This window comes from Trichosurus vulpecula, chromosome 8 (genome assembly GCF_011100635.1).
Source record: "Trichosurus vulpecula isolate mTriVul1 chromosome 8, mTriVul1.pri, whole genome shotgun sequence".
NCBI lineage: Eukaryota > Metazoa > Chordata > Mammalia > Diprotodontia > Phalangeridae > Trichosurus > Trichosurus vulpecula.
The window spans coordinates 73104759-73119576 of record NC_050580.1 but is presented as its reverse complement, the minus strand read 5'-3'; the positions used below and the strand labels follow the sequence as shown (position 1 = coordinate 73119576).

At 40.5% G+C, this 14818-nt stretch overlaps 1 protein-coding gene across 1 annotated transcript in view; it reads right to left on the bottom strand.

The window, feature by feature from the left end:
* The window catches only part of WDFY4 (WDFY family member 4), a 392110-nt gene that overhangs the window by 334263 nt on the left and 43029 nt on the right, over positions 1 to 14818 (bottom strand). The window contains exons 3-7 of the mRNA XM_036734864.1: positions 14524 to 14638; positions 12326 to 12432; positions 9115 to 9249; positions 8468 to 8657; positions 3371 to 3560 (exon numbers count right to left, since the gene is read on the bottom strand). Coding sequence (XP_036590759.1) covers positions 3371 to 3560; positions 8468 to 8657; positions 9115 to 9249; positions 12326 to 12432; positions 14524 to 14638 — 737 coding nt within the window. The remainder of the gene's footprint in view (positions 1 to 3370; positions 3561 to 8467; positions 8658 to 9114; positions 9250 to 12325; positions 12433 to 14523; positions 14639 to 14818) is intronic.

Genomic DNA, 14818 nt, shown 5'->3' with positions numbered 1-14818 from the left:
ACATGGCAGTATATAGCGTCTCCTCTACGTAAACAGAGGGAGTTTCCAGTTAGGAAATTGTTGTTGAGTCATTTTCAGTCATGTCTGATTCTTCGTGACCCCATTTGGGGTTTTCTTGGCAAAGATATTGGAATGATTTGGCATTTCCTTCTCCAGCTCATTTTACAGATGAGGAAACTGAGGCAAACAAGGTTAAATGACTTCCCCAGGGTCAAACAGTTAGTAATTAATTAATAATCTGAGGCCAGATTTGAACTCAGGAAGATGAGTCTTTCTGCCTCCAAGCCCACTGTAGAAATATCCTCTACCAATTAGATCAGCAACTATTTCATAAATTACAGTCTTGGAGAGTTGCCACAGAATCCTGAGAAATCCAGTGACTTGCCCAAAGTCCTGTATTTAGCATGCATCACAGGCAGGACAAGAACCCAGCTCTTCCTGACACCAAGGGTATCTACTTGCCATGCTGTCTCTCACTAAAACATTATATAAATGTCAACTATATTTTCCTTCTAAGTCTTAACCCTGTGGTGCTATAAGTTAGATATAATAACTAGATAATATCCTCATTTTACAGATAAGGAATCTGATAGAGAAATTAAGTGATTTGTCTATTGTCACACAGCTAATAAATGTCAGAGGCAGGATTAGAACCCAGGTCTTCCAAGTCCAGGGATTCCAAGTCCAGTAGTGCATTCACTATGCCATACTGTTGTGAACTTCCTCCTTCTACAGTGGGAAGAGGCATACTATATGTTTTGTGTAGTCTTTTTCTGCAGAACTGATTCTGGTTTTCAAATCTGGTATAATTTAAGCATGATTTTGTTTAACAAAGAGAGGATATCTGTCAAAGAGACTTATAATCCCTGAAGTGGGAATAGTACTTTTTAACTCCTTCTCTGTACACATTTCAGTCTCCTATCAATTCAAGAAAAATGACTGCTATCCAGAAATCAGCAAATATTTACTGAGGGCCTGCTATGTACAAAATCTATAACTTTATACGTATATCCTAATTATCACTTGTACATCTTCCAGACAGAGTGAAATAATGCTATATTCCTCCCCTCCCCCCTTCCCCCAGCCCAAACATAACAGTTTCTACTATTTGATCAAACAGTTCTACAATTTAGAAAGCTATCTAGGCAGGAACCTGAGGTGGAATATTTAAGAAGAGCAAGGATTTCAAGCTGTTGGGGACATTGGAGAGCACCTAGCCCGAGCCTATCATTTTATAGATGAGAGGATCTAATGCACTCCATGTCACATTGACAGCAAATGGCATCCAATCAGCGAGCATTTACTGAGCACTTTCTGTATACCAGACATCAAGCTGATTCCAGATCCAGTACTCCTAGTACTTACAGTCATAGTATGTTTAGGGCTTCAGGGAAACTCAGAGGCCATCTATTCCAAGCCCCAGAACTGAGGTTCAGAAAGGGGACATTATCTGTCTGAGGACACATAGGTAGTAAATAAGAAAGTCCAGATTGTCTGATTCCAAAGTCAACACTCATAATATTTTAAGGCTTTAGTTTAGAACTTCAAGTCACCTTGGGGATCATCTACCCCATAATTCTATAGATGAAGAAACTTAGACACAATGAGGTTAAGATCACATGGGTAAGAGACCTGAGGTTAAAAGGAAGGTCCTTTTGAGGAAGCTAGGTGGCACAGTGAGTAGCACACCAACCCTGGAGTCAGGAGGACCTGACTTCAAATCTAACCTCAGACACTTGACACACTTTCTAGCTGTGTGACTTTGGGCAAGTCGCTTAACCCCAATTGCCCTTCCTTCCCCCCCTGCAAAAAGAAAAAAAAAAGAAGAATTTTAAAAAGGCAGCTCCTTTGACTCTAAAGACAAGGCTCTTAATACTACACCCCTTCTCCTGAAATAATGAGAGACAGAGACAGAGAGAGACAGAGAGACGAGAGGAAAGTAAAAGAGAGGAAGGGAGGGGAAGGAAGCAGAGGAGAGGAGAGGAAACAGAGACAAGAAAGAGAAAAGAGGCAAAGAGGAGAGAGAGAAAGACAGAGATACCTATATGTACATATGCATGCATAGATAGGTATGGGTATATGTGAACATGTACATTCTTAAACACATATTGTGTGTGAATATATGTGTGTAGATGGATGTGTGTATACATAAATACACACATATATGTATTTATAGATAGGTGTATAGAGAGACATATATATATATATATATATATATATATATATATATATATATATATATATACACATACACATGTGCGTGTGAATTGTGTGTGCAGACAGGTAGCTAGATCTCCTGTACCACATTCTAGCTCTCTGGAGCTTGCTAACGTGGGAAAAATCAGCCCTTTAGGCCCATAAAAATATGATAATAAATGTACATATATTATTAGTGTCTCTGATGCAAGAATCTTAAAGTATATTCTTTTAGCAAGTATTTACTGAATGCCAAATCACAACAGCTGACTGCTAGACGGTAGCACTAACCTGATGCTCCAGATGGAGGAAAGGTCAGTGTACAGAGATGACAGGCCTTTCATTCCTGTCTCCTCTAAGAGATGGATACCCATTTTCTTTTAATGGACTTGACAGGTTCACTGCCCTCTGTATTTTTAGTGAAGCAGACAATTCCCTGGATTTCTGAAGCCAAGCCCAAGGGCAACACACTAGACAGACCCACAAGATACTTGACCCAGAGGACACACAAAGAAGCAGAATTTGAGTCCTGGCTAAATTTCCCTGACTTCCTACAAAATGCCATTTCACTGTGAGCTCTCTGAGAATAGGCACTTAATAAATGCTCATACACTGACTGATTAACCTTTGTTCTGACCAATTCCCACCATCATTAATGGCAGGATGTAACTTGAAAGGCAGAGAGTTAAGGATATAATGACCATCTTATGCAACATGGTCAGAAATGACTCAATTAGTCGGTGAGTCAATAAGCATTTATTAAGCACCTACTACATGTCAGGCACAGCACTAAGCCTGAGGATCCAAAGGAAGACAAAAGATAGTCACCACCCTCAAGAAGCTCACAATCTAATTAAAGGAAAAGTGCAGTGAAGAAAGCCCTGACTTTAGAGTTATAGAACCTGACTTCAGACTACACTTCTATCATTTAATTCCTGTGTGAACTCTGAGCTTTCTTTTCCTCATCCATAAAATAAAGGGGTTAGACTGCACGCCCGCTGAGGTTCTTCCAGCTCTAAGTCTATGCTCCTACGAAAGAGATTTCCAAACCCCCTCAGTGGTTACAATACTTACTCAGTTTTGTGAGTTAGTGATTCTTTTATTTTCTAACCACCCCACCTCCTATGGTACTAACCCCACCTCTGGGGCCACCACCTAACAAAGGTACACTTACCGAAGTAAAATTTTGAGCAGCATAGGGTAGCCGTCACTGTTCTCAAACTCAAGAAGCAAAGTGGATGACATGGAATAGGAATCCTTCACAAAATACAAGATCAGGCTCGCCACCTCACTCACTTCCCGGGGGCGCAAGGTGTCCACCAGCCTGGAGAGATTCTGGACGGCGATTTTCACAGAGTTCGAAGCTGCCAGAAGAAACATTGTGTTTGCTTAACTGGCTCAAAATCACCAACTCCCACCGATACCGGTCACAGGGCAACTGGACTAAAACCCTTCAAATTACATCTCAAAAAAAATCAATAAGTCAACCAAAAAGAGGCATCTCGACTTGGCTTTTTGTTCAGAGAAAGCAAGAGGGCTGCCTTCAGAGGAAAGCAAGGATCATTTTAATGGTGAGACATTCATCTACCCAGATGACTCTCGGGCTAAGAACAGACATAAAATCATCACTTTCAGACTCCTAAGTCAATCCTTATACATAAAAAGTAGAAAGATAGATAGATAGATAGATAGATAGATAGACAGACAGACAGACAGACAGATAGACAGACAGACAGACAGACAGACAGATAGATAGATAGACAGACAGATGGGTAGATATAGATATAGATATATATGTGGGTGTGTGTCTATATGTCCATATATGTGTATATACACATGTGTGTGCATATCTATGTATGCATGCATGTGTGTATATGTATGTATATATGTGTGTACATGCACATGTGTATGCATGTGCATATATTAAATTTTCACATGTGTGTACACATATAGACATGTATACACATGTACATATGTGTATGTACATGTGTGTTTATGTAGATACATGTGTGTATACCTGTATATGTGTGTGCATGTGTGTGTATATATGAGTATATATATATAAAGAATATACACACACACAGATCAGCAGCGGAAGGAAGCTAGTTGTCTGTCTGTTTCTCCATACGTGTATATCTATCTACAAAGATATACACCTAAGTATATATGTATTTACGCACGTCTTTATGTGTGCATGCGTGCATTATTATCGGCCAAGGCCTCTAATTACATTGGTTTAGCAAACTCCTGGTGAAGAAACTGTGGTGCCTGGTCTAGACCTTTCAGTGTTGATGAATTGGGGAACCACTCGGAGTCCTCAGAGGTTAAATGACCTAATCAGAGTCACAATGGCTGGGATATGCCAGAGACAGACCTTGGCCCCATGTTGCCCTCAGCCAGTTTTCCGTCTCCTATGCCATGCTGCCTCTCCTTCCGTGGCTGGCTTAAATTTGCCCGGGCATGCTTGCACAGTGTATGGCCAAGGTATTCCAAAGTCTAAGTTGACAACACTGACCCACCTATAGTCTTCCTAGATTGAATTTGCACTAATCCACTAAGAGTCTCTCACCCAGTTTTCCTAATTCTGCTGTCTCAGATTTGTGAGACTACTTCAATAGTGACCAAGCACATCTATAGGAAGAAAGCAGGGGTGCCATATCTGGCCCAAGAACATAGCAGGGCTAATTGGCCTTATAGAAGCCTTGAACCTCCAACCTTGCCTCCCTTCCCAACTAGCTCCCTTCAAAGATCATCTCAGGGGCAACCTCCTATGTGCATTCTTTCTTGATTCCCCTAATTATCAGTATTTTCCACCTCAAACTGCCTTGTATTTGCTTATCTCTTGAGGTAGTATACCCCCACCACTCCCCGTGCCGTGTAAGTTCCTTAGGAGAACGATCTTTCATTTTATTTTTGTATAGTGCCTTGTGCATAGTAGCAACTTAAAAAAATGTTTGTTGAATTGAAATGAATGCTTATTTTTATCTCTTTGAATCAAATGCATCTCTTCAAGTCTCCCTTTCATATCTGTAGGTAGAGAGGAAGGAGAGAGGAAGAGGAGGATGAGAGAGGGGAGAAGGAAGAGAAGGAAGGAGGAGGACAGGAAGAGCAGGAGAAGTTTTCCTCTCTGTGCACATGTCCACCGAGTGGAATGCTAAGCCCCATCCCCTCAGTATGGGACAAGACCTTACCTGTCCTACCATCTACCCCTACTCTGCACCCCTTCTATATTTTTAGAAACTGCTCTGCTGAGAAAGTAGAGATAAGAAATCACCTCAGTAGACAGGCACCTGCAAGGTCCTGTTTATCTAGCTTTTACTCCCTCTTTGCTGAATACTAGTGTCTGTTCTCATGCCTGTCTTTTTGTTCTTTGTTCTCTGTTGCTGGGAAAAGATTCTGTGTTTAGAATGTGAGCTTCAAACCCAGTCAATGGGAAGAGGAGCCAGTGGTGAGGGTGGGGGGAACTCTGCGTTAGGGTCTATATAACTTGCTTTGAGCTGTATGCAAGACGCACACGCTTGCTGGCATCATCTTGGGCCACACTGGGTGTGTCCTTTCTCGTGAGAAAGCAATAAACTCCTTTTTGCCTTTTCTCAAGAACAGTGTCTGTTTATTTTTAATGTGAGTAGTGGTCTCTGACCCACACACCACTATAGCCTAAAGATGCTGGCAGAACTATTACCAGAGGTATTTCCTTTCCAACCAAATGCTGCTTTCTGTACTTTGTAGACCCAGGCAAAAGTCCCTGATCAAGAAGCCTGAAACTAGTTCCATATGGTGCCGTATCTCTGCATAATTCTCTTCCTTCTTGAGCTGTTATAACATCTGGCACATCTGGGCTTCACCTTTTCAAAGCCACTCACCCCCACAACTGATTATGTGGGCTACACCATGCTCTACTCCCTGGGTCTTTGACTATATGACATAAACAAGTCATCTTTACTGGGGTGTGTATATGCATGGCACTATGCCAGGGCAATTCTATGTAAAGTCCCCAACTGAGCCCTGATCAGAATAACAATCAGTGAAAGTGGTCCATAATCCATGGGGTTGAGGGCACTCCTGAAGCAAGTGCCAAACTAGAGGAGAAAAAGACTTGGTCACTTCTCCTCTTCCCAGTCCTGAAATTAAAGAGTCTGTTGCTAACATCAGTGATAAGCCTGTGAGAAGTTAGAATGTGATTTCTAACAACCAGAGTCATCTGGATCACTAAATTCCCATTTTTTTCCTTTATCCTATAAATAACTCTCTTTAGGGAAATCCCAAGAACTTCTCCCTTATCTTGTCTGTTTCCCTTTCCACGAAGTAATTCTGAGAATCCTTTCTTTTCTTCTTCCTTTGATGTTACTCCAGCTAGAGGAAAGGATTTCCTAGGTTCATCATAAGAACCTTCGTTATTCTCCATGCCAGGGAAGCCTCCCCCGCCTTTGGTAGTCAGAGGCCATGGAAAAGGGGGGTGTTGGGTCCAGGCGCTCCCTGGGCTCTCTCCCGGCACTTCTCCTTAGGAATGTGCATATGCTCTGCACGTGTCGGCAGAGGCTCCTGGGAGGGTCTTACAGGGGCAGCCCCTTTCCCCATCCCACCCGAATCCAGAGACGAGAACTGGGGGAACCAGGGAGTCATCCGAGCACATTTTTATCGCTTTTAGTCAAATCCATCTCAAGTCTCGCCTTTGTATCTTCAAGTAGAAAGAAGGGAGAGAGGGGGAGAGGAAGGGATATAAAAGGGAGGAAGAAAAGAAGGAGGAAAAGGAAGCCGCAGCAGCAACCGCAGCTAGGTGGCGAAGCGCAGGAACTGGAGTCCAGAAGTTCTGAGTCTGACCATTGACTCGAGGTCTGGTAAGTTGTGTGACCCCGGGGGGCAAGTCACTTAACCTCAGTCGGCTTAAGTCTTTTCATCTGTAAAACTGGGATCACGATGGTATCTACCTTATAGGATCATTTGAGGATCCAATGAGATAAAATTATAAAGCTTTGGGCAAATCTTAAAATGTTATGCTGATGTCAGGGGCTGCTGCTGCTGGTGCCGTTACCTCTACTAGTGCTGTCACTGCTGTTACTCCTGCTGTTGCTATTATTATTACTACTACTACTACCACTACTACTAGGCATGAGCCACCAGCTCTTGTAGGTATGCTTCCCCTGCCAATTATTCAACTTTTTCTTAAGTCTAGGACATAAACCAGGAGATGAAGACCTCTAGATGGTCACCAATAAAACATCATCACCCTCTAGCCCTCAGAAAGAAGGGTGGTGATCAGCTTTGGATCAGAATGATGTGGTGTGTGGTGATTGGCTCCCCTCTGATGTGGTCCAGCCACAGCCTCCTTTAGGTTCTTTTGGGTTGTTCTTCTAGGGGCGCTCTTTGCAACCTGGCCCCTGCCTGGCTTTCCATTCTCCACTTCACGAACCTTCTGTCCCTCTAGGCACTCTATGATTACACCATCTTGGTCTACCAGTCCTTCCTCACACACGGTACTCCATTTCCCATCTCCATGCTTTTGCTCTGGCTGTGCCCTTTGCCAAGAATAACGCTCTCCTTCCTCACCTCTGCCTCTTAGAATCTAAATGTCTAGAATCCTTCCAGACTCAGCTCATACCCTACCTTCTGCAGGAGGTCTTTCTTTGTCCCCAGAATGTAGCACAATACTTGGCACAAAGTAATCTTGATTGTTGGAATGATTGGAAAGACACCAACACAAAACAGATCAGAAGACATTCCCTCACCTATCTGTTCAGAGACCAATCTGACCACAATAGGAGGAGAGCTTCTAAACAGTCTCTATCCAGTTATGAGGCCTGCCTGCCTTTTGTGACAGATTCTCACAGGACTATGGGTTACAGTCAGGACAATTGATCTTATCTTTCTAAGATGTAAATCCAAATAGTTTTCTGTGGTCAGGACTTGGGCATGTTTTCTATTCCTATCAATCTTTTCTCTTAGACAGTCACAACCCTCCTTCGAATCACTTCTCTAATCAGGTACAGGAAACTGTATATACAGCTTTTTTAGTTAAAAAAAAAGTATGAAGATAAATGAAGTTAAATGCATCAGTTCTTACTCCAAAGCAATAATAACTTCATTGTTATGAGATCATTGTAAAATTGAATATATGATTAAGGGTCATTGATACAGACCCTGGAGGAAAATAGCCTAAAATGGAATTAATTTTAAAGCTTCAACTCTTAGACACAATTGATTTGCAATAAAGACTTGTTCAGAGGAATTCAAAGAAAGCTTTTTTTGCTCAGCCAAATTCTATCAGACCTACTTTGCAGGTAGCTGATGGTACTTGGGCTCTGGGCCTTCGAGATGGCCCTAAGCACAGAGAAAGTAGGTTCTTTCCAGGAGGGGCTGCTCTGTTCCCAAAGAGAGGATGTTGCCATCAGAAGAGACTGGAGTTCATTGCCAAGGAGAAGCTCTTCCACCCCCTGTGGGTCGCTGTAAATGTTGAGCATCATCTGAAAAGGCAAATCCAGTTGTCCTCCGGTTAGAGAAAGTGCATCCTAAAAATCACAGGATTTATCTGACCAGATAAAAGACAGCACAGTGCTATGCATATTTTTGGTGTGGAGCTTTGATTTCATCTCTGCACAGAGCTCCTAGTGTGGAAACCTCTCCCAGATCTCCTGAAGCAAGTCCATGGGAAGAGGGAATAACTGACCAGCCCAAGGCCATACAGCTAGTATGTATCTTAGGCAAGAAAACAGGGATTAGTTTACTCATAAGCAAAGGGCCATTTTTATAGATGTGAGATAATGGAAATGTTATCATTTAAAAAAAATTAGAGTTGAAGGCAAAGAGACAGGAATGTGGGCAGAAGAGAGGAGAGAATGTGGAGGAATTCAGAGAATTGGTTCCCCAAGGAGTCAGCCTTGCTCTTAGCTAGAAGTGCTGCCCCATCCTACCACAACTCACCTGCACAAACATTTTCTGAACTTGAGAGTCCCCCTCAAACAGCTCATCTTTATCCAATGGAAAAGCAAAAAAGATGTAAAGACATTGCAGCAGCAGGCCTGGGAGACCAGATTCGATGACCTTGCTGAGTGTCTCCTGAAAGGAAAAAGCGAAAGTCACATGCTTTGTGACATTCTCCCGCACAAGGGCTTTTTTCTCTGTTGTTTCACTAAATGACCCTTTTTACCCCACTGTCCTATAAGTAGTCAGAAGCAGCAGCAGCTGTAATGACTTTGTGGTCAGTCCCACTCTGCAGTTAAGAAATCCACATTTCTGCTTTACCCCAAAATACACCAAAGCTAGAGATGACGATGGGGGTGAAATGAGGCAAAACTTTATTCTAGTAACATTCCAAGATCCAAAGTCATTGGCTGGTTTGCTGTTCCTTCAACAGGCCCCAATTTCTCTCCCTCTTCTACTTCTTTTGTTCTCCTTCTGTCCTTTTTCTTCTTGTTCCTTGAGAGTTGTTTAACTGAAATTTAATTAATTAATCTTCTATTTATACTCCCCAGGAGAATATTATTGGTGGTCTCATTATCCATTCCTTTCCCCTCCACCCCCCGCAAAAAAACATTTCTTAAGCATCCTTGTTGCTGTTATTGCTAAAGGAAGCATAGACCGCAGGTTAGCTGAGGGTCAGAAAGACCGGTATTCAAACCATAACTCAGATCCCCAATAGCTTTTTTGCCCTAGGCAAGCTTAATTTCTCCCATCCTCAGTTTATTCACCTATAAAATGGGGATAATACTATCTATAGAGCTTACCTTACAAAGTTGTTGTCAATATCAAATTAAATATTGTGCATAAAGTACTTTGGGAACCTTAAATTGTTATATAAATATTTCTTATTGGGGTTATTTCTCTGCAAATTATAATCTTAGGAAATTGCCCAAGGTGCTGAAAAGTTAAATGACTTATCCAGGGTCCCATTGAACATTTTATTAAAAGCAGAATTTGAGGGCAGCTAGGTGGTGGAGTGAGTAGAGCACCGGCCCTAGAGTCAGGAGGACTTGAGTTCAAATTCAGCCTCAGACACTTGACACACTTACTAGCTATGTGACTTTGGGTAAGTCACTAAACCCCAAATTCCCCCTCCAAAAAAAAGTAGAATTTGAATCCAAATTTTTCTAATTCTTAGGAAGCTCTGCGTTAACTTGATACAGTGCTCTGATAAATATTTATTATTATTATTATTACGGTCCAGAGTTGGGAGCAAGATTTACCAGGTTCTGTCTTCCCCTTTCCCTTGTTCACACACATCCCTTTATTTTCAGAATTAGACTCTGTTGTTTTATGCATGGCTATTTTTCTCATTACTTGAGTAAAAAGTTAATTGATAATAAGTAACTGATGGAAACCAAACCCCCAAACTTATAAATATATGACCATTCCAGACTAAAGCAATGATGATGAAGACGATGATGATGATGATGGTGGTGGTGGTGATGATGATGATGGTGATGATGATGGTGATGATGATGATGATGATGACAAAAGCTGATGTTTACGTAATGGAAAGACTGGTCATTGGGGACCCAGTCTTTAAAACATGCTTGAATTCATCCTTCAAGGTGAGATAAATGGAGCATACAAATATTCCCCATTTGGTGCCAAGTTAATACATAAGATTTTGGAAGCCTGTTTCCAGATATGTGGGACTAAATCACTGCATGATTATAAGTCTCTTGATTGGTTTTGGAACCAGAAGAACCAATGACTTCAGAGGTACTGAACCAGAAACGAGTGTATACACAAAGAGATGAACCACTAATCTCTCCTTTTTTCTTTCCTGACAGAGACTGAGGCAAGAACTCCTGTGAGATGCCAGCTTGGGGGAGAGCGACTACTCTATCTCCACCTACCACTCTGTGTGTGAGTACTGGGTACCTTTATATTTTTGTTCCATACATGATATCTTTATTCTTTTTTGTTTTGATCTTTCCCTTATATTAGGCAACTGAACATTCTGAGTTTGATATGTCCAGGTGAACTGTGTGCCTCATTTTTTCTCATCTGTAAAATGAAGGGGTTGAGCTCAATGACTTCTAAGGCTCCTTCTGGTCCTAAATCGATGAAACCATGATACTGAGACCTGGTGAGATATGGAGATCCTAACTGGCATTAGGAACAGAGTTCCACATCAATAGCCACAGTAGCCTGGAGATAATTAAGCAGCAATTCTGCTTCTCATTCTTGAATCAGTATTCTTTCCACGTCACTTCATCATCATCACACTGTCCTATTTGATCCTGGAGTTGTCCCAGAGATGCTTTTTCAATGAACTTACAAAAGATAACCTTACACAGCAATAACTTAACTCAGTTACAAAAAGCCTCCATTTTATTAGAATAATAATTGTCTGTAGGACATTAAACATAAATAATAAATAGCAGCATAGTGACTTGCCCCAGGACCATTTCTATCTGAATTCCATCCACCATTATAAGAAAAGTAAGATAACAGTAAGTGCCCCCCCTCCAAAATAAAATTTAAAAAAATCTTAAAAACTGTATTAGTTGAAGAGAACAAGGGAGAATTGACCAACTGAGTAGAGGGGAAAATATGGGAAGAATTAAATAATCAGATTAAATCAGAAAAAGAAAAAAAAAATAATAAGCAAAACTCCAAGAGGAAAGTGGTAAAAAATGAAAAAAAGGGAGTAGCATTGAGACAAAGATAGCCTGTGGGAATAGGGTCATCTTACAAAAGATTAAGCTAAAAGAACTGAAGTGATGCAGTACTGAGTTTACAGCAGAAAGGAAAAGGTGATAACTTGAAAAAAACAATACCAGAGAAAATAGAGGAAAATATAAATATAACTTTAAATATGAATGGATTAAACAATCCAATAAAATGAAAAAGGTGACAAATTGGATAAGAAAACAAAACCCTACAAAAACTATTAAATGTAAGAATAATGTATACTTAATTATGAACATATCAGATTGATCATTTTACGTAAGAGGAAAAGTGAATTAAAATAGTAAAATAGACAATTAAGAATCTGGATGGGCATGTAGAGAAAGCACCTGAATAATTGTTGTGATAGTTCATTAGTTTAGTTAATTTACAGGTAAATGTCTACTAAGGAACTTTATTTGGGTATATTGATGTGCATTGCTAAGTATTTTAACAGAGCATTTAATTTTTAAAGAAGAAAATAAAAACTTACAGAGTCAGCCTGGGTAAGTAAATATCCTGATTTTAACAGGAGATAGCCATCATTTTCTTCTTCCCCTTTCCACTGGAGCAGCTTTCCAGTTGCCAACCGAGCCTCCTCTGTCATCATAGCATCATTACGGGAACAAGAACACCATGGTTAAAAACACACTATCTCTAAAAACCAAAGAAAGTATTCCCATACTCTCATAATCCTAAATATTTCTGCTCCATCATACACACTCTTATTCACCTGAGACAAATTAGAGGATGCTGAAAGTCTAAACCAGATTAAGCATTTTTCAGGGGGAAAGATTGTATAGACCTTGACCCGAGAGGCAAGAATCCTATAGTACAATCCTACAAAGGTCCAGCACCAACTAGAAGAGTGGTCTTCATCCATATTTAAGAAATGGGCACAAGAAAGTAGGGGACAACATTTTATAGTTCTCCCCATAAATCTTCTATTTTTTTTCTTTTTTATACAACAAAACTATTGTTCATTCTGTCTTGGCATTTTAAAAGAATTAATTTCTGAATGACACTACACCAATTTTATCTCCTCACATGTACTTCCTCATACCTCATACCATTTTGAAAAGTAGATACATTATTTTTTCTTCACTTAGTATCAGTAAGTCAAAAGTCAGCAACAGTCATGTGCATATTCTGAAGCCAGGGCAAGAATGCTTGAAGGAAGTGGGCATTCTCTTCGCCAAAAGTGAATATAATATTTAATTCTAGGCATACTTTTTCAGCTACTCTTGCCAAGCCTTAAGAAAAATGGTTGACAGTGATAGCATTGATAGTTAGTGGCCTCATAAACAAATCATGCTCATTACATGTAATTTTGCCCCATGATTTTTCCACTCTCTAGGGCCAATCTAACTCTCTCTTCCCTCTCTGAAAAACCTTTGCCTATAGAAAGTACACCTTCTCAGTGATCAGCACACTCAATAGAGTTCAGCAAACTAAAAATCCTGGGATTGAGTGAAGATTCGTCGCCTGTTTCTGCAAGGCAATGAGGGAGAGAGGATGAACCAAACCTAGAGAAAAATGATGACATGGGAGATCTAAAGAGTTAGGCTAAACTTGTGCCAGGATAGGCAAGTGTAGGTTCCAGATGACTGCAAGTGACAGAGAATTTTGAATCTGTAAGGGACCTTATGGGTCATACAGCTTAGTCCCTCATTTTACATATGAGGAACTGAGACCCAGAGAGTTTGTTAAGTGACTTGACCAAGGTCACATGAGTAGTCAGTGACAGCAGAAAGAGTCGAATCCAGGGCTGATGACTACAGTCAGAATTCTTCTCATCATACCTCTTGTGACCAACAATTACGAAAATCTTTTCTTTTTCCTTTTTCTTCATTCAACAAGCATTCGATCCACGAAGTTGGTGGATAAAGTGCTGGGACTAAAGTCAGGAAGAACTGAGTTCAAATTCTGCTTCAGGTACTTACTAGCTGTGAAACATCTGGCAAACCACTTGAGCTTTCTCAGTCTCTGTTTACTCCCATGTGAAATGAGGATAATGATAGCGTCTACCTCACAGGGTTGCTGTGAGAATCAATTGAGATAACATACTTAAAATATTTGTTATACCATAAAATATATAAAGTATACAAATATATATTTATATGTGTGTGTATTTGTATATTACATGCATATAATATATAATATATAAAGTATATAAATGCTAGCTATTATTGATTTCAAGTTAAACCCAGGCAATACAAAAGACAGGTCGAGAACAGGGCTTGCTCTGTCTCTCAAGGATTAGACTAATAATAACAGGTGACATTTGTAAAGCTTATTAAGCCTTGCTAAGTAACAACTCTCTGACAAAGGGGCTGTGAAGTTTGTTATTCCCATTTTATAGAGGAGGAGACTGAAGATAAGACAAGTTAGATGAGTTGCCTAGGGTTACACACATTGTGATATCAGAGGCAGAATTTGAACCTGGGATCTTCTTGACTTCAAGTGTAATACTCTAACCATTATGTCATCCTGCCCCTCAACAAGAGAGGGGAGATGCCTGCACACGAGGAACTAAGATAAAAGAAAAAATATGATAAATATTATAGAAAGGTCCAGGTAAAGTGACCTGAGAAATCAGAGGGAGAGATTAGTTTTGACTTGGAGTGTCAGGAAAGGAAGGGATTTTGTGAGCCAGAGCATGAAGAGCATTCAGCTCGTTGGCTTTCTCACCTGCTGGCTTGCCGCCAAGGGCCTTCTGTATTTCTTGAGCAAGATGTTTTGAAACCTCTTCTGCAAATTCTTGAATGCTGGGAAAGCAAATAATACCAGCAGATTTTTCCCAGGCCTGAAACACAACAAGCAGAGAAAGATTTCAGTGGAATTTGATTTAAGAATTTAAATATGTTAAAAAACAATAGGTGATTGACTTCTGGGGAGGAACCAAGATGGTGGAGTACAGAAAGGCACTCAGCTGAACTCTCCCAACATCCCTCCAAATGCCTGAAATTAAGTTCTGAAAAATGCT